A 23897-nucleotide genomic window follows, 5' to 3' on the forward strand; every position below is an offset into this window, starting at 1 on the left:
TGGGGCACAGTGGGATACCCAGGATCCTAAAACAACCAAAGTCAGCAAACGTCTCCTTTTCAGAGCCAGCCAGGGTACACAGACCCATGCCAGGCTCCCAGCATTTTGGGTGAAGGCTTTGCATGTGACAGCGCCTGTAATGCTCAGTAAAGTAATGGGATGGAGAAGGTGGGGATGGATCCCAAGCTAAGCTGACAGGAAACCCCCACCACTACAAAACTCATCTCCCAGGCTTAGGGGAATGCCTGGGAGCGGTAGCATTCTAGGTTTCCAGGGGTGCTGGCTTTGCTCAGGGATCTCTGTAGAAGGACCAGATTCCTAAAAGTTTAGGAGCAATCCCTATAAGCCACACCCCGGTCAACAGCTGGAAGTCACAGGCATCTAATTCTGACCAGGCTGTGCCATAAAGTTACCCTCATTCCACCACCATCCCCTAACCCCCTCCCGCCATAACTGCCTTAGAAAATGCCACAAATTTCTGTCACCTGCTAAGAGACGTGGAGGAAGACCAGGCCTTGCTGCTGAAGAGAGAGGATGGCCAGCAGGTAACCCTTACTGGTACCCTCAAACTGGCAGTACATCACACAGGCCTGCTTGGGGAAAGGGCCAGACTCCACACCCTGCACTTGCAGGTACCACCACCCACCCAGGCAGCCCTCAGCAGCCCAGGAGAAGGAAGGCCCATTTGTAGTACTTACCGGGAGATCTGTGAAGGCTACACCTGTCGGGAGGAAAGAACAGTAGTCAGTGACTGGCTAGGGATGGCCCCTTGGTCTCCAGGGCCTCTGTGAACTAAAGGTGCAGGTGGTAGTCAGGCATGAACTAGGACCTGGTAGTTTTAGTCCTGAGCCTTCCTCTTGCTGGATAATCTAACCAGAATCTTATGTAATTAATTGCCTATAGTTTTTTCACCTTTTCAAGGAAGATCTGTTAAAAAGAACTACAGGAAACAATCTATGTCCAGCTAGTTATTCAAGTGATCTATCTATCTCTGGCTATTTAGTGAAGCCTCTTACTCGACCCTCTCCTTACGTCAATCCCTTGGAACAGGCAATCTGCTTGTTCTCTCATATTACAGACAAGGAAAAGAACTCCAGGGGCTAAATGAGTTGCCTTTGGTTCCTGAGATGTTGGTTGTGGTGGGTCTGCACACATCCCTATTCTGAGTCCAACACTCTGAGCTGGCAGATGTGTACTGCTCAGCTTTAGACCCACCAGTTCCAAGTCCTCAGAAGTTCCTTACTATCCAAGCTCTGGCTGAAAATGGACTGTGCATCCCCAAACCCTCCTGTAGGGAGTGGAGAATGCATCTCTAGAGACTTCAGATTTGAGCTGCAGTAGGTCGTGCAACCCCAGACATACGAGTAGACCTGCGCAATATCCACAGGAGTTGAGGCAGAATGTGAGGAGCCAAGAGCCTCTTCCAAAACCTCACAGCCCCTCCCTTTTTTTTGAATAAAGTCTTTCATTGTCTGGCAACTTCTTAGCTTCTGGCATTAAGAGAATTCAAGCCACTGACCCCTGGAAGGTTCCAAAGGTCTCCCTGAACCCTCATGGGGCAGGAAATAGAACTCAGCAACACAGCCCAGGTAAAGTCTGAGCACAGCTTTCTCACCCTGGTTCACAGAATGAAACCCACTGGGAAGAGAGATGACACATTCTTTGCACGGCTACTTCACTCTTCAATGAATGAAAGTAAAAAAACCTTATGCTCCAATGGCCTGAGGCCACGGTGAGCCTCACACACAAGGTCAGAGTCACAGCTTCAGAAGCCCCTCGTTACAATGTAGTTGGCTGGAGAGCTGCCCTGTAGATCTCAGAGGATCCATAATGCTACTCAGTCCCAGGCCTCAGGAGACACTCCCAGGACCTTAAAAGAAGGAGGCACTCCTTACTGCTCTGTGACCCTTGGCAAGTGACCCAAACTACTCTAGCCCAACTGAAGAATGGAATATGTGAATCCTTTACTGAGAGAGGCGGGAGGGCGGGATGAGATTCTCTATGAAAGCTGCTTCATACACCGTGAGGTCTAGGTACAAGTTGACTGCACTTGGGCTACACAGTGAGAAAACTGCCACACTCTGGGACAGAGGCTGACCCACTCAGACCTGCCCAGCTCTGCCTCACAATGGCGCCAGGAACAACAAGTCCTTGAAGGGCTTCCAGGACACTGAGGAAAGAAACTATTCTAATCTGTGCTGCACTGCAGAAGGCAACACTGCTCCCCAGTGAGGCCCTGTGAGCCTCAGCAAGGCTGCTGTGATAATAAGACTTGGGCAAACCCACAGGAAGAAAGGCCAGGCAAACAAGATAGCCAGACTTGCTGATGAGAAGAATCCTGGGTCAATCAGGGTCTGGGGGCCCTGGAGCTGAAAACAAGACCATGTGAGTCAGTACAGAACCACACAGAGAAGAATCCACATGCACACAGGCCACCTGTGGACCACATATCAGTCCTCCATCTCCACTGACTCAATTACTCATCAAATGTCTGTCGAAGCCTTGCAGGTCCTGGGTCAGGTAACAGGACTAGGGAAACAGCTGTAAGCCAGCTGACCCTCAAAGTAGCCCTGAATTCACCAAGAGAAAGTACATGACAAGCAATTACAGAGATACTGAATGATGGCACATAAAGTTTGAGTGTTCTGACAAAGAAAAGGACCAGAGAAGCCAGGGACAGGATGGGTAATTCTACTCCCCTGACGTGGAGAGGACGAGAGTCTGAAGCTTATTAGTGCTAAGATGGCACATGATGTGGGAAGGTTCCCTAAGCATCTATCACTCTAACTGCATGAAATTTCATGATCTAAGAAATGCAACGGGTAGGACTTATAAGATCTCAACAATACACTTGTGGACCATATAGTAAAGCATAAGCTTCAAGCTGACATACTTGATTTAGCCGCTATCCCCAGCATTAGGCATGGAAGCCAGGACCTGACCAGGCCAAGCAATTATTCTACCACCGTCTCTACCTCAAGCTCTTTTTTCATTTTTTAAATTTTAAAACATTCTTGTTGGGCTGGAGAGATGGCTCAGAGATTAAGAGCACTGGCTGTCCTGAGTTCAATTTCCAGCAATCACAAAGTGGATCATAACAATCTGTAATGAGATCTGGTGCCCTCTTCTGGCCTATAGGCACCCTGGTCTACAAAGTGAGTCCAGGACAGCCAAGGCTACACAGAGAAACCTTGTCTCAAAACAGGAAAAAAAAAATGGGGGTGGGGACTGGTGAGATGGTTCAGAAGTTAAGAGCACTGGCTACTCTTTGAAATGTCCTGAGTTCAATTCCCAGCAACCACATGGTGGCTCACAACCATCTATACTGAGTTCTGGTGCTCTCTTCTGGCTTGCAGGCACACATGCAGGCAGAGCACTGTATAAATAAAAGAAAAACCAAAAGAAAGGGGATGGGGGGTGGGGGGGGTGTGGAGCTGGAGAGATGATCCTCTTCCATAGGACCTGGGTTCAATTCCCCACACTCACATGGCAGCTCACAATTGTCTATAACTCCAAAATCTGACAGCCACAGACATACATGCAGGCAATGCACATAAAATAAAAGCAAATAAATTAAAAAAAAAAAAAAAGAAAAAGAAAAGTCAAGAAAGAGGAGGAAAAGGAAGTAGAGGTGGTGGTGGTGGTAGTAGGCGGCATTACAGCCTATGCTACCAGAGAGAACAGAACTGCTATTCTTTTTAAGGGAAGGAGGGTAAATCTATTCTTTAGCCTTTTTCTGTGTTTCTTTTGCCTTGAATTAGGATCTTGAAGAAGATAGGAAAGTACTCTACCACTGCACTACATCTCTAGATGCACACAAGTTCTTTTGGTTTGCTTGTTTGTTTGTTTATTTATTTAGACAAGGTTTCTCTGTGTAGCCTTGGCTGTCCTGGAACTCACTTAGTAGATCAGGCTGGCCTCGAGCTCACAGAGATCCACCTGCCTCTGCCTCCCAAGGGCTGGGACTAACGGTGTACACCACCACGTCCGGCCTACACAATGGGTTCTTAATGGTTGGTGTCTACCTGGGTAAGCTCAGTTATATATAGGACTCAAATCTTGGCCTTTTTTCCTTCTAATTTGTTGAGTATCTTTATTAAATAATACTTGTGTCTCTAACTTTGGGGTTAACAGAAGTCTAAGATGAAATATTAAGAAACAAGACCACAGAAAAAAATGTTTATAAAGATAGAAAACAAAAGGCAATTCACAACCACATGTGTGTAAGTGTTTGCATTCACTGGCAGATAAATACAAGCCCTGGCCTGAGGGGACCTGGCCAGCAAAGAGTTTGTGACTCTTTTGTGTCCCTGTGCACATCTATAGGGCCCAAAGGAGACGTTAGACATACAGGTACTCAGTACAGCACAGTATTCTCCAAATCTTAAATCCCACACAGACATCATACTGTAAGCAAGACGCGGACAAGCTAGAGGGATGGGAAAGGCAAGTGCTGGAAGGGGTAGACTGAGCCTGGCTGCAGACAGGCAGGAGAAAGGATACACGATGAGTGAAGACAATAGCCCTTGGGATTTGGGCGGCAGGTATACACCAAGTGAGGAAACAGAGTCAGAAAGCAGAATGATCCTGCCAGTGGGACACCAGCAACTAGGTGACAGTCAGTCTCAGGAGAGTTTCTCCAGGGGGAAGCTGTGCACTGTGACATGCTCTCTCTCACCCACTTCCCTGTCCTTTCCTGCTGGCTCTGGGCTGTGGTGTACAAACTGCCCTGCTGAAGAATGCCGGCTCTTAGTTGCTCATCCTCAGTCAATAGTAAACATAAATCCCTTAGGGCCTTTGATTCTGCACTGGTTCACCACCTAGAAAAGCCACACAGATGTGGGCACCCAGTTTCCATTCCTGGAAAGTTTAGTGGCCTGGTTAGTAAGGTACTGTGGTCCTCTCCTTGGGAGAAGCAGGGTGTAGCTAGAGCAGAGACCTCTGCAAGCCAGGCAAGCCCAGCAGCTAGGGACCAAGTTGGGACAGTTTGGCCATATACCAGTCAGCACTTGGCAGGACAAGGCACCAGAAAAGTCAAAGTCCGTTTCTCTGGAAAAGTCTCCCTATGTTTTAGATATTAATTAATTGATTTTATCTTGTGTATGAATGTACTCATGTGAATAGGGGCACACATATGCCACAGCACACGTGTGGAAGTCACATCCCTATGCAACCATCTTGGGGCAGTTGCATAGCCCAGGCAAGCCTTTAACGCATGAAACCATCCTGGCTCTACTCCTGAATGATGGGATTTGAGGCATAGGCCACATCTGACATGTTATTTCTCTCTCCTCCCCAAATCCCTGTTTTGATTTGTTTTGGTTTTGGTTTTCTGACACAGAGTTTCTCTGTGTAGCCTGGGCCGTCCTGGACTCGCTTTGTAGACCAGGCTGGTCTTGAACTGACATTGATGCACCTGCCTCTGCAGGCATGCGCCATCAGTTTTTAAAGTGCTCTTATAGTCTAGACTGGCCTCAATCTCTTTACAGCTGAGGATGGCTTTGAACTTCTGCTCTCCCTGCCTCCACCTCGAGAGTGCATTCATCACCAGGTCCAGCTCAAGCTCAAGGAGCCCATCAGACCCCCAACTCTCCCGCCACTGCATTCTTTCACTCCACTTGCTCAACACCCCACTGGCCCAGCTCCTCTCTCACAGGTGTGCCCATCCCATCCACCCTGCTGGACCTCTACTCCTGTTTCTCATACCCATCATCACTGCAGAATTAACCTTAGGACACCTGCCCCTCCTCCCGGCCCTTTCTGCAGCCCATCCGTAAACTTCTCTCTGGATTTTTACTTGTAACTCTGTCAACACTGCTGCATGTTAATCATGAACAGGCCAGGGTTCTGTTCCCTCTAATGGCTGCTTCCTGTCTGCTTATATTCTGTCTGGCAGCCATCACTGTTGCTTTCAGAAGAGCTGGCCAAAGTTTGGGACAGGTTACAGGCATGCAAACCATAGTCAGCGATAGCTACACTCAGGCCCTTCAAACTTCTTCTTCACCAAGTACAGCAGACAAAATAAACCAGGATCATGACTAGAATACTTACTGCTGCACCCTCAGTAACCACCTGGGGCTCATACAACTGTTGCTGAAGGGACGAGCTGACAACGGGCGTGCCTGTTGCCTTCCATTCACCTGATTCCAATGGCTGCAACCGACTGCAGGTCCCCAGAACTGTGCCGGTGTTCTACGAGACGGCTTTGACTTCAAAGCCTACTCTTGAGCTTCCCCTCAACCAGCCCCTCGGGCCAGACCCTCCAAAGTCTCCTATGCACCTACCAAGGCTGTGGCCATTCTTGGTGTAGAAGCAGGTGCCATTGATGAGGTTGACGCAACAGCCGATCACATCTCCCGTGGTGAATGTGGGACCATAAGGCTGGCCCGTCCCGGAGGAACAGAAGGAATGCCCATCATCGCCATGGTAACCATAGGAATGTTTGTCCCAACCTGCAGGGAAGAGAGCAGGGATAGCTGAAAGTAAGTACTTGATAGAGGAAGGTCTGAAGGTCTCAGTTATACTCCCCGACTCTTTGCCTGCCTTAGCCAGCACTCAGGAGTATGGTCTTTTCAGAGCTGCCCTTAAGACAAGGTCTTAGCCAAGTGGTGGTGGTGCACACCTTAATCCCAGCACCCGGGAGGCAGAGGCAGGCAGATTGCTGTGAGGCCAGCCTGGTCTACAAAGCAACTCCAGGACAGCCAAGGCTAATACAGAGAGACCCTGTCTCGAAAAAATAAAAAATAAAATAAACTAAAAGACCTGTAACTCAGGTCTTGCTGAGTTACACACATTCTCTAATAGTGAGCCCACCAGATCATCACCTCTGGGGAGCTGAGGCAGGAACCAAAACCTGGAAGGGGCTTACTACAAGACTAATGCAGAAGAGGAAGAAGCCTCATGAAGGCGCAGGCTAGAAACTATGAGGTCTATACTGATGGGTCATCACAACGCTTTTGTTTTCCAGACAGATGTCATGAAGTCCACAACTATGGAGCTGAGGCTGGTCTTTAACATCTGATCCTCCTGCCCCTGTCTCCCAGGTGCTAGGATTCCAGGGGAGTAGCAGCATTCCCAGCTGCTAAAAACATGTATATGTGCCTGGAGTGGTGGTACACAGCTTTAATCCCAGCACTCAGGAGGCAGAGGCAGGCAGAGCTCTGTGAGTTTGAGGACACCCTGGTCTATCTACAAATTGAGCCCAGGACAACCAGAACTACACAGAGAAACCCTGTCTTGAAAAAGGAAAAGCTAAGAAAAAAAGAAAGAAAGAAAGAAAGAAAGAAAGAAAGAAAGAAAGAAAGAAAGAAAAGAACGAAGAAAGAAAGAAAAGAAAGAAAGAAAGAAAGAAAGAAAGAAAGAAAGAAAGGAAAAGGAAAAGCCGCTAGGCAGTAGTAGCACATGCCTTTTATTCCAGCACTTGGGAGGCAAAGGCAGGTGGATCACTGTGAGTTCAAGGCCAGCCTGGTCTACAGAGAGAATTCGAGGACAGCCAAGGATATACAGAGAAACCCTGTCTTGAAAAACAACAACAAAAAAGAATAATAATAACAATAATAACAATAGAAAAAGGAAAGAAGTATGTTTTTTTTTCTTTTTTCTTTTGGAGACAGGGTTTCTCTGTGTAGCCTTGGCTGTCCTGGACTTGCTTTGTAGACCAGGCTGTCCTCTCACAGCGATCATCTGCCTCTGCCTCCCGAGAGATGGGACTAAAGGCGTGGGCCACCATGCCCGGCTAAAAGTATGTGTTTTAACTGGCAAATAATTTATTCTTTTCTTTTTGATGGGATTGAACCAAGGAGCTTGGGAATGCCAGGCAGGCACTCCACCATGTATCTGTATTAATTCTTCTTTTCCTTTTTTTTTTTTTTTTTGGTTTTTCAAGACAGGGCTTCTCTGTATAGCTCTGGCTGTCCTGGATGCACTTTGTAGAACATGCTGGCCTCGAACTCAGAGAGATCTGCCTGCTTCTGCTTCCTAGAGCACTGGGATCATAAGTGTGCGCCATCATGCCTGGCTTACATTTTATTTTAAAACGAGGTCTAAACTGCCCAGGTTGGCCTCAAAATTAGCATTCCACTGCTTCAACTTTTGTTTTGTTTTGTTTTTTGAGACAGGGTCTCTCTGTGTAGCCTTGGCTTCCTGGACTCACTTTGTAGACCAGGCTGGCCTTGAACTCACAGCGATCCACTAGCCTCTGTCTCCCAAGTGCTGGGATTAAAGGCGTGCGCCACCATGCCCGGCTGCTTCAACTTCTTGAATAATGAGAATTATAGGTGTGCTCTACCACACCGGACAAAATCCTTCCTCTGAATTTTTTTCTTCTCCAGGCTCTCACTTGTACTAAGCATACTATACTACAGACTATATTCTGAGCTCTTCTCCCATCTTAGCAGTACAATTCAAGTCAACTTTAACGCAAGTATATATAGGGCAGTGTTACTGACAAGTCAACAGAATGTTGTCACAATTGGTGCTGCACGGCTTTAATCCCAGCAGTCAGGCAACTGGATCTCTGTGAATTCTAGGCTAGCCTGGTCTACTTAAGAGTTCTAGGCCAAGGCTGGAGAGAAGGCTCAGACAGAGGTTAAGACCACAGGCTGCTCTTCCAGAGGTCCTGAGTCCAACTCCCAGCAACCACATGGTGGCACATAACCTTCTATAGTGAGACTTGGTGCTCTTTTCTGGTGTGCAGGCACACATGTGGGCAGAATACTATATAAATAATAGACAAATCTTTAAAAAAAAAAAAGAGTTCTAGACCAGCCAGGGGTGGATTACACAGTGAAACACTGTCTCAAGCAAAATAACAACAAAAACCAGGGGATTGGAGAGATGACTCAGTGGTTGAGAGCATTTGCTATTCCTGCAGAGGACCCAGGTTTGGTTCCCAGCCCCCACAAAGCAGTTCACAATTGCTCTAACTCAAGTTCCAGGGGTCCGAGTCCCTCTTCTGGCCTATTCAGGCACTGCACACACAAGACATACATACACATGTGGGCAAACACTCATATTCATAGAATAATAATAAATAAAAACATATTTTTTATTTTTTTCAAGACAGGGTCTCTCTGTGTTAGCCTTGGCTGTCCTGGACTCACTCAGAATATTATGAATTTCCTTGGGAATAGCAGCTATAGCAATAGCATGATTCATAGCTAGCATGGGACCTTCCTTTCTGGAAAGGAAAAAGTACCACCCCCTTTGCCAATGATTAATTAATAACAGCCTACTACTAGGAGTTTTCAAAGAGGGATATTCAGTCTAGAAGGACTCTAGAAGGAGAAAACATGTAAGTAAACAAGTAAGCAAAAGATACCTGGTAGGGACTAGCGAGATGGCTCAGTGGTTAAGAGCACTGACTACTCTTCCAGAGGACATGGGTACAATTTCCAGCACCCACATGGTAGCTAACGATCCTCTGTAACTCCAGTTCCAGGAGATCCCAGGACCTACTCTGGCCTCTCTGGGTACTGCATGTATGTGGTGCACCGACACCATACACTCAGGCAAAGTTCTACTTGACAAGAGGATCAGAGGGCAAGACATTTTGGTGAAGGGGATACAGTTAGCTCATCTGAGAAAACTGCTTTCCATGGTAGTTAGGGGGATAGCAGCTCTCAAAATTCCTTTCAGCCACTGTTCTAACCTCATAGAGACAGTCAGTTTAGCTAAAGCTAATAAGCAGAGACTAGAGCCAAGAGCTACAAAGAGCCTTGAGAAACATCTGGGTACCTGAGACCTAGTGCCTGTTTGCCTTCCAGAGGGTCAGTAGACCAAGCTAGGTTCTCTTCCATTTTGTTTTGTTTTGCTTGCTTATTTTTTGCATGGTTTTCTTTTTTGTTGTTGTTTTTGTTTGTTTGGTTGGTTGATGCTTATTTGTTTGTTTTTTTTTGGTTTTTCGAGCCAGGGTTTCTCTTTGTGGCCTTGGGTGTCCTGGGCTCCCTTTGTAGACCAGGCTGGCCTCAAACTCACATTGATCCAAACCTGCCTCTGCCTCCCTGGGTGCAGGTGCTGGGATTAAAGGTGTGCATCACCACCCCCAGCTGAAGTTCTCTTCTTTAATGCAATCAAAGTTATGGGGCTAAATAAAGGACCCTACTCAAAAGTCCGTCTGTCCATACTCCTGAACATCTGGTTCGTGTAGCTGTTCAGAGAATGTTTATTAGGACTGAGGATAAAATTTAGTGATGCGTGTCTGTCTAGCAAACATGAGGATCCACATATAATAGAGACTGACAATGACGTTACTTTTGCACTTTGGAAACAGACCTACAGCCAGGGGGTAGATCTGACTCTGCCCAGCTAAAAGCTTCATTCCTCTGGCTCTTCATTCCTCACCTATGAAACAGGCAGAGGATGTAATGTCCCTGGTAGCTCGAGAGCCACCTATGGTGTTAAGATTCCCTTTCCTATTTAGGAGACCAACAGCCATGCCTGAGTTAGCTCTCTCCTACCCAGCACCCTCTCCTTAAGAATGGTACTCTCAGCCGGACGGTGGTGGTGGTGCATGCCTTTAATCCCAGCACTAGGAAGACAGATGCAGGTGGATCAACGTGAGTTTGAGGCCAGCCTGGTCTACAAAGTCAGTCCAGGACAGTCAAGACTACATAGGAAAAACTTGTCTCAAAAAAACAAAAAAAAAGAATGGTACTCTCTCTCCTACACCAACACACTTCCCCTTCTCTGGGCGAGTCTGGTTATAAAGCTGGAATGTTTCTGGTAATGCGATTTGCCACTACAAGACCACAGAGGTCTTGGTAGAGGTCAGTGGCAGATTGCCTGCCTAGCATGCTTGAAACCCTTCTGGGTTTGATGCCCAGCACCACAAAACAAAACAAGGACAGGTGGGCAGGACTGTCTGGGTCAGGCTCTGCAGGGAATCCCATCCAGTTAGCTCTGGTTCAAAAGATGGCTGGGGCTGTTAAATGGGGACAGCACACTGCCAGGATGTTGGTACCATTCCTCCTTCTCCAAGGAAATTAGGTATTGCTACTCTCAAAGGGAACTGACCACACTGGCACCCTAGCAGAAAAGCCGACGGCAGAGGGCCTTGCCACAATCAAGTACCTACCAGATGCCAGTAACCCAAAGGGAAGGATCCACATGTCCAGATTAGAAACCCAGTACCACCCACTTCCCCTGACTCATCATCAAAATAGGAAGATCTAACACATAAGTAGAGGGTGGCTGAGGAAATGCCTCATTGTCGCGGCATCCCCACATACCATGCTCGGTATGTCCCAGAGGTGAGAGACCCCTGTGAGGAGGGCCAGGACTCCAGCATGGTTGCCCTGGGAGCACTCCCATCCACCAGGACACACCAAGGCCTTCAGTCCCAAAGTAACAAGGAACGTTAAAGACTCTACCTCAAACCACATCATCAATATATTAGGTCAAAACCCTGGGAGAGGGCCGAGGCTGTGGCTACCCTGTAGTTTCCTGCCCAGCACTGCCCACAGAGCAGCTAGCCCATGCCTTACCCACAGAGCTGGCCTGAGTTTGGGCCTTCAAACCAGTATCTTTCCACATTCCACTCAGCAGTGGACTTTGGGCCAAAGGACTTGATTTTGTTTCATTTCGGTTGGGGTCTCACCATATTGCCCCAGCTGACCTCAAACTCACAGGCTCTAATGCTCTTGCTGACTCAGCATTTGAATCTGAACCCCAACGCTTTCACTCAGTTCCTGGTTCTCTCAGCTGAATTTCTTTCAGGAATGGCATGATTCAGCGAGACTGTGCATGAGGCCCAAGCCAAAGGAAGTATTTCTAGTAAGGTTCTTTTCTCTCATTCTCTTGAACACACTTGGGTGCTCTGTACATGTATAGCTCCGTTTGCTCTGCATTGATAAGTGGGGTCAGCACCCACCTCTCTCAGCAAACAGCTTGAAGAGTCCACTAAAATTCCAGCAGAACACCCGGGCCTACTCTGCCCTTGGAGCACATGCATACTCAAGGGCCATGTCCGGTGCCTCTCAGCGCTGCACCCTCAGGGCCTGTTGTGGAAAGGAATGTGGTGGGCTAGCCAGCCAAGGGGTTTCCTAAGCCTCAGGTCCTGAGGCTACTATGAAGACAGCCAAGTGCGGGCTGGAGAGATGGCTCAGAGGTTAAGAGCACTGGCTGTTCTTCTAAAGGCTATGAGTTCAATTCCTAGCAAGCACATGGTGGCTCACAGCCATCTATAATGAGATAGTCTTGCTATGCTACCCAAGTTGTTCTTGAACTCCTGGCCTCAAGAGATCATCCTGCCTTGGATTCCTTAGTAGCTGGACCTACAAGTGTACACTGTGTTCAGCTTGAAAAATACATGTTCAGACAGTTTCTTACTTTGTAGCACAAGTCCAGAACGCAGAGTAAGCCTCCTGCTTTAGCTTCCTAAGTGAGGGAGTTACAGGAATAAACTAACACACTGAGAAACAGTTTTTAAGTCCAGTGTGTTTATAGAGAACTAGGAGCAGATATCTGAAAGAACAGAATTCTACCCACAATGAACCCAAACGTCCAGGAGTAAGAATAACCAGGTCTAACCATATGGTAGTGGAATACCCCTTTAATCTCAGTACTTGGGAGGCAAAGGCAGGTGGATCTCTATGAATCAGAGACCAGATTGGTTTACAGAGTGAGTTCCTGGACAGCCAGGGCTACACAGTGAAACCTTGCCTTGAAACAAAACAAAACAAAACAAACAAAAAAGAGAATTTTTGCCGGGCATGGTGGCGCACACCTTTACTCCCAGTACTCGGCTGTGAGTTTGAGGCCAGCCTGGTCTACAAAGCGAGTCTAGGACGGCCAAGGCTAAAACAGAGAGACCCTGTCTCGAAAAACAAACAAACAAAAACAACCTTGATAGCCACAGGGCTACTGGCACTACTGGACTTGCGCACAAATGCCAAGAGATGAGAGGTAGAGACTCTCACACTAAACGAGCTCCTCTCTTGGAGACCATACACTATCACATGACCCATCAAGATTTCTGACTAGTTCCCCACCTCTGGTATCCAGCTGCTAAACCACCTGTACTCTGAACTGCCATGCAGCACCTGTTGCCAGAGCTCCACCGCTTCTGAGCATCACGCCATTCCGGATACCTTCCAAGGACATCTCAGATAGAGGAAGGACAGAAAGGAAGGCTTAACAATGGGCCGGGTAGGACCAAGGCTCTTCAGCACCAGCGTCTCTCTCTCTTGTCCTGGTCCTGGGCAGCTGCTCACTGGCTTTAGGGAATGTCCTGACTGATTCCTTTTACAGTCAGGGCTGTCTTAAGGAACCCTACAGTACTAAACTACAGGGTAACAACCAATGAGCTGCTTCTCTCCAGCCCTCTCGGCTACGCACTGGCTTAGGAAGGATGTACAGGACTACAATACTAATAGGGGAAGCAACTCCCAGTTCTGTGCCCAGGGATGCTGCCATATTGAGAAGGAAGAGCACCCAAAATCTTAGCGCAGCCCTGATATCCAACTCACCCAGCTGGAGAGAAGCACAGCTTCCCTCAGAGGGGGCTGGAGCACCACATGGCACACCTTTATGAAGCACTAGCTCCTGAGAGGAAAGATGTCCCAGAGAGATGATGGCTGAACAAAAGGCCTGGTGGGCGCTCGTCAGCTATGAGCAACAAGGGTCCCAGCTTACACGAGGTAGGAAAGAATAATTCCTGTTTGGCAGGTACACACAGCAGCATTTCCAGACTATCAGAAACCCACCTACGTATGCCAGCAATATCCAATACACCTGATATGCACCACCACCTGCATCTAGTGTTTGCTTTCCACTGCTGCACCCTTAGGAAGGATATTAAACTTCCTGTTGTTTATTCGCTCTCTCAAGTTAACCTGGCACAGTGCTTCCTCTCCTAAGCTTGTGCAGAGCGACAGATGAGCCATTTGCAGCATATGGCCCAGCTAGTATAGTCGAGGCAGCTTTCCTGCTGCCTGCATGCCCACAGCAGGCTTGGTAAGGTGCACTCTAGAAGGAGGAAAGGTGCTGTTACTTTACACCATCCTGCGGAGACAGAGCAGACTGTTCCACCCTAGGCATTCACTCCCCAATCTCAGTCCCCAGCCCAGGCCTGGGCAACAAGCTGCTCCAGGAGATATGACATTTCTAAGATATTCCTTCCCAACAACTAAGGAAAACAGGTCTCAGTGAGCCTGAATTCTTCTCTGAGGGCTTGTAGCCATCAAGGTAATATATGCAACCCACGAGAAGAGCCACCTTACAGAGAAAAGGCAAGTGGGGCAGTGCCAGAAGCAAGATCTATCCTGCAACCACTCAAAGCACCCAAGCGTGGAAGAAGCCCAAACACCTGGTCTCCATCCACAGTCTTGCCTTCTACACCCAGCTTCCTCAATCTAAGGATCGAGACTCTGCCCTTTCCTGTTCGTTCTCCAAGGCAAGGGTGGGGCGGTGGCAGCTACACTCACCTGCCTGTAGATCATCCCGCCTCACCTGTGAGTCACTTAGCCCATGGTTCCAACATTCTTGTTTTGGAGCCACACCTATTCCTTGGTTTCACACTTAAGGCACCTTGCAAAAGATAAACAAAACTTCCAAATCTTCCAACAGAAACTTCTGACAGTGCAAACTAAGACACTCCCATATGCTCTCAAGAAACTGAGTGGAACAATCTCATGGGGGAGGGGCTCCTGTCATCATCTGCCAGTAAGTCCCCACAGTGCCATCCCTCTGCCCCAACTACAAAGGCAAAGATGCTCCACCGAGCTGCTAGCCTACAAGACACATTAGAAGCATCAACATTCTGACCATGTGCACAGCCTTCTTCCAGAATGCTACTCCTGCTAGCACAGTCTACACTCAAATACAGAAAACAAGCACCTGAGGGGAACATACAGTCTGCCTCTGCCTGTCCCTCTCCCTCTCTCCTTCCCCTTCCCTCTGTCTCTGTTTCTCCCCATCCCTCCCTCCCTCCCTCCCTCCCTCTCCTCTCCCCTCCAAAGTGTCTCTCTATTATGCAGTCCCTGGCTCACTATATGAACAGGGTAGCCTTGAGCTTACAGAGACCCATCTGCCTCTGCCTCCTGAGTGCTGAGATTAAACGTGTGGGCCACCACGCCTGGCTTCAAAAAGTGCAGTTTCAATAAAAGCTAACTCCAATCTATATGCAGACACTCCTAGGAGAACTTTAAATGCACAGGCGCTCCATTTTTGGGGTAGAAAAACTTTACCTTTTCCAACAACAATAGCTATACTTACAAGCAGAACTCTCAGTATTTTCCACAAATACACTCATTCTTCACGGTGCAGAGGCACACACCTGCAAAGCCAGCATTTGGGGTGCTAAGGCTGGAAGATTCGGAGTCTGAGGTCACCTTGGGGTATATTGTGAGATCCTGTATTAGACCTTCCCAGCAAAGGAATTAATCTCTTAGTTCTCATAGCCACCACCCTAGATATTTATATGTTAATTCATCGCTTCCATGTTACAGAGGGAGAAACAAAAGAATCAAGCAGTTAGGTAATCATTCTGGGTAACAAAGCTGCAAAATTGCAGATGTGGACAATGTGGCTCCCAGCCACAGCCTTAGCCACTGAGCCGTACAGTTTCACAAGTCATCCACACAGCCCTCCGGATTTTCCAGGCTGACAAGAATTCTCAGCAGGTAAAGGTACTTGCTAGCAAACCTGGTATCTTGAGTTGGATCCCTCAGACTTGAAGGGTAGAAAAGAGCTGAGCACTGCAAGCTGTCTTGTGACCTCCACACATATACAAATGAACACACAAACATAATCAATCACTTAATGTAAGATATGTCTTTCTTGCCGGGCATGGTGGTACATATCATTAATCTCAGCACTCGAGAGGCAGAGGCAGGTGGATCGCTGTGAGTTTGAGGCCAGCCTAGTCTACAAAGTGACTCCAGGACAGCCAAGGCTAAACACAGAGAAACCCTGTCACAAAAAAAAAAAAAAAAAAAAAAAAGAGTGGTCTCTAGTCTCTAGAGGAATGATTTGCTTAAAAGTAGCAGTCAGTCAGTCAATGCAGTGAGTTGGATTCTCCTGGCTAGGACTTCCCTGGCTGCTCTCTCTGCCCAAGCCCAACCACCGACTCACTCTTAAGGAAGAGCAACACTGACGCCACCACCCTACAGGCCCTTCACTCAGCCACTGCACATTAGACAGATCCAAAGAGGCCAGAGAAATGAGGAGTCCAGGGTAGGGAAGGGAGGAGGAAAAGGGTCTCCCATCAGTTTCATACCAGTTCTGGCTGGTTTCAAACACTCAACTAGGTCAGAGCCTTAAGAAAATGCTGTCCATCCACACCTGCAACACTCCTTCAAGGCTCAGAAGAGGCAGTATTAGGTCAGGGCCCAGTTTTTTGTAGCAGCAGCAGCAACTAGATCAGACCTGGGCTCGCCATGTTAATGTCTTTTCTCTGACTGATTTTGACAGGAGCTGCTTGACTCAGGCTCTCAGCCTGTTCCTAATGTCACTGGAATTCAGCATTAAAACAGCCATTATTTTATTAATAAAAACATTTTCTTAAGTCAGGCTTTTTAAATTTTTATTTTTAAAACTTTTTGTGCCTGCATGTGTATCTGTGTGAAGGTGTTAGAATTCCATGGTGAGCTGCCATGTGGGTGCTGGGAACGGAACCTGGGTCCTCTGGAAGAACAGTCAGTGTTCTTAACTGCTGAGCCATCTTCCAGGCCTGGCACTCGCCTTTAATCCCAGCACTTGAGAGGCAGAGGCAGCGGGATCTTTGTGAGTTCGAGGCCAGCCTGGTCTACAGATGGAGGTTCAGGACAGCCCGGACTACACAGAGAAACCCTGTTTCGAAAAATCAAAATAAATAAATAAAATTTGAGACAGTGTCTCACGCAGCTTAGGCTGCCTCAAAACTCACTATATATCTAAACTAAGCCTGAATTTCTGACTGTCCTGTCTCCACCTCCCAGCATGCCGGGATCATAGGCACACATTACTACACCCCATGTATAGGTTCTGCAGTACTGGGGAATCAGACTTTTACACGCTGAGCAAACACTCTACCAACTGAGTTACATCCACAGACTTAATAAAGAATTTTTTTCTTTTTAAAGCACTAGTCAGTGACTCTCTGGAGATACAGGAACAGCCTGCAGTCCAACCATCCACTACTTTAAAACACTAAGTTTTGCTTAATGACCTCGCCAAAGAGCTAGTTCATTTCCATCTTCAATCATGTCCAGGTATCTGCATCAAATCTGGGCCACTGAGACAGGTTCTCCTTGTACCTGCTGCTGTCCTTCTTCTAACCCGTACTATGGCTTCCTCAAAACATCCAAGACAACCCATATTCCTTCCTGAACCACATACGCAGTCCCATTGGCTGCAGCCATTCCCTGAGCACTCGGTTCTTTCGCACCTCCTCCACAGGGTCTTTACCTACAGCCTTCTTCCCTGGCTGACATACTCTCACCATTTATCTTCTCGCCACTCCTGGGCTGACTCTCCTCATCCTTTACTTCCAGGTTGAATGCCCCTGCCTCAGGAAGGCCTGACTCCGGTACACATCATACCCCAAACAGTCCCTTGGAGGCACTTACCAAATGTAAGCTACTCAAGGCAGGGTTCTCAGTTACAAGCTTCTCGCCTACAGGGCAAGTTTCACAGGGAGAGACTGTGTTCTGTTTTCCTCAGGACTAGACTCGGCGCCTGTCACAGGGTACCTACACAATGCATTGTTGGGGCCTCCTGGATATGATGAATGAGACGCTCCCTGTAGAGCACTCAGCACAGACAGAGCCTAAAACAAGGGCCCTGGGTTATCTACAGCCCCAAGAGCAAAGTGCCTGGGGAGGAGGGTGAAGAAAATTTCTGTTCATTCAACACTGTGCTGTGACTGGAGAACAGCTTTTCAAGCTTCCTATGGAAAGAATTGTTCGGCAACACTTCCCCAGAAGGTTCTCGGCAGGAGCAGCCACGGTGGAGTTGCCAATGCTATTGTTCACTCCCACAGCCTGGTCTAGAGAAGACAGACCTCCATGGAGATGATAGGGCCTGCCCTGACTAGTTTCCCTGCAACACTAGAAAGGCTAGCCCACAGGGGCTAACCCCCGGGGCCTGCTTGGCCCAGGATCAAGGGTGAGTCCTTCCTTCTAGTGGCCTCTTTCCGGATGAAAGAGTACTGCCTGCCACCACTTACAAACGCTGAAGTAGCAGCTTGACACTGGACCCCACCCAGCAGTTCCAGGCCAGCTGCCAGGACCCGAGGAGGGAGGGCACCTTGTGCTCACAACCAGTGTTCAGGGCATCTCTCACTCCACAGTTCTTATCCCCAGGAAGGTTTTTCTTCTGTTTGTCTAATACAGGGCTTCACTTATGCAGCCAAGCTGATGTAGGTCAGGCTGCCTTCCGACTCAGAGAGACCCACCCACCTCTGCTGGAATAAATGCAAGAGCCATCATGCCTGGCTATTTGTTTTTAGTTTGAAGAATATTTTACTGTGTAGCCTAAGCTGGCTGAGAACTCACAAGCTGCTGCTTCAGGGTCCTGACAGATGTGTGCCAGCACATCCAGGCCTGGATGAATGAGTTCTTGTACTTTCCTGTGCCTCCCAACTGGTACCTGGATATCCATGGCTCCCCAGAAAAGAGTGATTAAGCCCCACTTTCTAGCCCTCCTTCTGTATTGCGCATAACCCATACACCCATCTCCAGATGACCTGCAAACAAAAGGCCCTTACCACATCAAACCCCACACTCACAATCCCAACATGTTTTGATTTTTCACCTAAACAGCCCTCAAAACAAAACAAAGATACTTTCTTTAAAACTTACTGACTCATAAGTGAGGTTATTTTGTTTTTTGTTTCATTTGTCTTGTTTCTAAGTGTGTGGTGCATTGGAGGAAGAGATGTATGTGCTGGTTAATGTGGGTGTACCTGCATGTCGGTGTGTACACATGTGGGGTGGTGAACAGAGGTCACCGACACTGGATGTCTTCCCTCAGTCATGGAACTCCATCTTTTATATTCTGAGACATGGTCTCTGGCTGAACCCTAAATTCATTGACTCAGCTAGGCTGGCTGGTCTGTGAGCTTCAGGGATCTGCCTGATCTCTGTCTCTCTCTCTCTGTCTCTCTGTCTCTCTGTCTCTCTGTCTGTCTCTCTCTCTCTCTCTCTCTCTCACACACACACACACACACACACACACACACAGATCTTCAAGCACATGCAGTAGGCACTTTACCCCCTGAGCCATATCTGTTGCCCGGCTAAGTTTTTCTAAACTTGCATATATAATCTACATAGGCTCTGTGTAGGTTAGTAGAGAGTTTTTAATTGAACCTTGGGTTCAATTCCCATCACCACCCCAGACAGAGGAAGTAATCTGCACACACAGCCATCAAAATAAGGAACCTCTCCCAATGACCAAGCAGGTGTCTTCTCAACCATGCAAGATATATTCAGTTATCTCAATACACACACAGTTAAAACTAACTGCCTACTCCAGGGGATGGGCAGTGCTGGGGACCAAACCCACAACCTCATTGGTGAGCTACGTCCTCAGGCCCCATTCCACTTATGACTAAACCTTCCAGTTAGTATCTTAGAATGAGAAAGTCTTTTTGTAAACCATAATCTACCATTTCCTACAGTCCAACAAGCTGAGTACATAAAGTTCTTTCTGCCCAAGCTTCAATTCCTCTAGTCCTCCTTCCTCCACACGCAGTTAGGGTGGATTAATATGACAGTGTCTTGTCCATACAGCGCAATCCTGTAGCCCCTAGCTGCTTGTTGAAGAAAGGAGGAGGAGGAAGAGGAGGAGACTTCCATCACCATGCCATGTCCTTAGAAGGAATACAAACCCTTCTTCCAATTGGTCAGTTCTGACTGTCCCCTGGGAAGCCACGCACCCCACCCGAAGACTTGTGTATGGACTCACAGGCACAGGTCTTACTATGCCACTGCTAGTCCACCTGGAAAAGTCCTCAATATCAGGCCAGTATTCACCACCTCTACCACTCTCTCTTCCCTCCATTAGACATGCATGCACCTATCATGGGGAATTACACACCTAGCATAAAACAACTGTTCATAAAATGGGTAATTCAAACACCAGGACTATCTACAACAGAAAGGCAAAAAGGGATTTCCTCCTCAAAAAAAAAAAAAAAAAAAAAAAAGTCCTTCTCCTGTCAAATATGAAATAGTACAATAATTATGATCAACATAAAGGGCCAGAAAGATGGCTCAGACCATAAGGGCATGTCTCCAAGCCCGCCAACCTAAGTCCCATGCCAGGAGCTAACATGGGAGGAGAGAACTGATTTCTGCAAGTTCTCTGATCTCCATCTGCACACCGTAACACAAGTACAACTATACATATTCATGTACACAGAATAAATTTTAAGACAATCAATAACTTTTGTTTTTAAAAAAAAAAAAAAAAAAAAGATAAACTGGGTGGTGCACCCTTTTAATCCCAGATCTCGGGAGGCAGAGGCAGGTGGAGCTCTGTGAGGCCAGCCCAGTCTATAGAGCAAATTAGTTCCAGGACAGCCATAAAAATCCTGTCTCAACAAAATAGACTGGAGGTAGGAGCTCATGTCTGTAATCTAGCACTTAGAAAGTGGAGGCTGAGGACCAGGAATTCAAAGACAACCCAGCCACATAGCAACTTTGAAGTCAGTTTGAGCTACGAGAGATCCTGTCTAAAAAAAAAAAAAAAAAAAAGCAAAGCAAACATACATATAAATAAGTAAATAAGATAATTTAGAGCAGAAATACATTTTTAAAAGATTCATTTATTATGCATAGTGTATATGCCTGCATGTATGCCTGCCTGCCAGAAGAGGGCACCAGATCTCATTATAGATGGTTGTGAGTCACCATGTGTTTGCTGGGAATTGAACTCAGGACCTCTAGAAGAACCTCTGAGCCATCTCTCCAGCGCCAGAAATAAGTTTTAAACTCCAGTAAAGAATAAGACAAAAGCCGGGCATGGTGGTGCATGCCTTTAATCCCAGCACTCAGGAGGCAGAGGCAGGTGGATCCCTGTGAGTTTGAGGCCAGCCTGGTCTACAATGTGAGTCCAGGATAGCCAAGACTACACAGAGAAACCCTGTTTTAAAAAACAAAACAAACAAACAAACAAAGAAAAAAAAAAGGAATGAGACAAAATATGACCAACCACTAAGCAAACATGAATAGCCTGGCTAGGATACCATTAGTTCTGCTGGGCATAGAAACACACACAATAATTCCAGCACTCAGAAGCACTTAGAAAACTCAATAGGCTAAGGTAAGCAGATGTCTAGTTAGAAAACAGCTTAGAATACATAGTGAGACTCTACTTCAAAACAACAACAACAACAACAAAATCAGTAACAACAATTACAGTAAATAAATAAAATCTGAAGGGAAAAAAAAAAAAAAGAAGAGATTTAAGCCATTTCTTGTTTGGAAGATTGTGGAGGAATACTGAGTGAATGTATCAACCATCAATAAAGCCCTGTTTAGCCAATCAGCTGGGCAGAAGGACAAGAAGTAGAAGGTGGGACTTCCTGGAGGAGAGGAGAAAGTTTGACAGTTGGAGGAAGGGGAGGGGAGGGGGAAGGGTTTGACAGTTGGAGGAGGACCGGCCCAGGGAGGTCATAGTGGCAAGTGCTTGGAATATATGTATGTTATAAGGTTTAGAGTAGTTTGTTTAGTTTACGAGTAGATTAGAATCAGTTCAGACTCTGCCAGGCGAAGTGCTGGCAGCTTTAAAGTATGTTTCAGTCTCTCTGGGGCAGTTATTTGCTTTATAGACCAAAGGGATACAAAATACTGTAACAAATTGGTGCCCAACAAACAAAATACTGTAACAGAAGACTTCATTTTCAGTGAAGTTAAGGTTTCCAATGCTAACACATGGATTTTCTGCATGCATTATTAAAGTAAAATGTAAGTACAGCATTTTGGAACAGTTAATTAAAATCTTGTTGGTAGGCCTTGCTAGTAATGTTCCAAACCTACCTAGCCCAAAACTAGGTGTGGTGGTACAGGCGCATATTGGCACAGCTCTCCGAGAAGCAGAAGGTTCTGGTTCAAAGTCACTCTTAGCTATAAAGAGAGTTTGAGGCCCAGTTGGTATACATGAGACGCTGCCTTCTTGTTCCCTACAATACCCCCTCCAAAAGTTCTGTTACAGCCGAATATAAAACCTCTGACATCGTCACTATATTAAAATATTAACACCCCTCCCTAAATAACACTAGAAGAAAAAACAAGCAGTTTCCACAAAGATGTTTCTAAGACTGGTCAAAAGAGTAAACCCTGTTGGGCAGGCAGCACCATAGGAGAGCATTTGCCTAGCATGTGCAAGGTCCTAGGTTCAATACCCAGTAGAATAAAATTTTAAATTTTAATTTAAAGAAAAATAGCCAGGCATTGTGTGACCTGAAATCTCAGCACGGCAGAGGAAAGTAAGAACACTGTGAGTTCAAGGTCAGCCTGAGCTCCATAAGACCATGGCTCAAACTCCTTCCTATAAATAATATCCAATATGGGAAAAAGGTTCGTAGGTACGGTACATGCAAAAATGGCTTCACTGGGTCCACTGATGGTGAACAAACACATAAAGCAATAATATGTCCACCAACTATGTCTATACACACTGATCTCAAAAGGGATATTTGAGAAAGGCATTGCTGCTTTGAGTATCAGCACTTGGGAGGATGAGGTGGGTAGACCTCTGTGTATTGGAGGCCAGCTTAGTGTCCAAGACAGCCAGAGAAACATAATAGAGAGACCCTGTCTCAAAAAACAACAAAAAGGCAAATTAAAGTAATTAATCATTCATAGAGCCCCTCTGAACCTATGTGGACAGATGAAGCACTGGCCTACCGAAACCAAAGCTCCCAGCAGGCCTGAGGATATGTTATGTCTCAAATATCTCATCTAAAGGTAAAAATTAGCCAGGTGATGGTGACGCACGCCATTAATCCCAGACCTCGGGAGGCAGAGGCAGGCCGATCGCTGTGAGTTCATGGCCAGCCTGGTCTACAAAGTTAGTCCAAACAAAAAACAAAAAAAATAAAATAAAATAAAAATAAAGGTAAAAACAAAGCCTCAAAATGTGGACTCAGCCAAGGTCTTTACCAGTCACCTGAAATCAACAACATATCCAGACAACCCAATTAGTCTTCAAGGGCCACTTGGAAACCAAAAGCAGTTGGCAAGAAGGCTTTCATACTTCCTTGCTGCCCTTCCAAAACACCTACGAGGAGTTGCAGGCCTATCTGTTAATGACTGATGAGGCTTTCAGTCTTAGAACAAGCATGTTCAAGAAATACACATATACCCTGCCCCACACACAGAGCACCTTAGGAAAGCTCAAAGCACACTCTTATATTCTAACTTTCCAAACCCAGCAGTAGACTGTGCAATCCCACTGTCACTCCTGAGAAGGGACCTTCCACTCTATCCATATCCTATCTCTGCCCAGACAGTAGGCTAGGAAAGTCAGGGATGTCCATCCATCCCAGACAGCCCTACCTGGAGTCAATCTAACTCTTACTTCCACCTATGGAATGATCAGGCAGAGTTCAGATATGACAGGAAGAAAGCCTCAAGAGGAGCTAGATGTCAGAACGAAACTGAGGTCAGCAAGCCGGGCACAGTGGTGCCCAGCTATGACCCCAACACTTGGGAAACAGAGGCAGCAAAAAGGCCAGCTTGAACTATATAACAAAATTCAGTTGACAAAAACCAAAATCTCTTTTCTTCACTACTAAAACAGTACAAAAGTGCAAAGGTCACACTGAAAGCAAGAAACAGATCTGTATAAGAGAACTAAAAAAATACAAAGAGTTTACACCTAACATACATTTTAATTAATAACAAAGACATTTTTGCTTTCAATCACATCAAAGCAAAAAGACAAGAAGAAAAAAAAGCCAAATTCCTAGC

General features: G+C 46.6%; 1 protein-coding gene across 1 annotated transcript in view; it reads right to left on the reverse strand.

The window, feature by feature from the left end:
• Ranbp10 (RAN binding protein 10) overlaps positions 1 to 23897 on the reverse strand; it is a 62195-nt gene that overhangs the window by 12215 nt on the left and 26083 nt on the right. Inside the window, exons 4-5 of the mRNA XM_051169249.1 lie at positions 6285 to 6452; positions 699 to 721 (exon numbers count right to left, since the gene is read on the reverse strand). Of these exons, the coding sequence (XP_051025206.1) occupies positions 699 to 721; positions 6285 to 6452 (191 nt within the window). The remainder of the gene's footprint in view (positions 1 to 698; positions 722 to 6284; positions 6453 to 23897) is intronic.

This window comes from Acomys russatus, chromosome 26 (assembly GCF_903995435.1).
Source record: "Acomys russatus chromosome 26, mAcoRus1.1, whole genome shotgun sequence".
NCBI classification, from domain to species: Eukaryota; Metazoa; Chordata; class Mammalia; order Rodentia; family Muridae; genus Acomys; species Acomys russatus.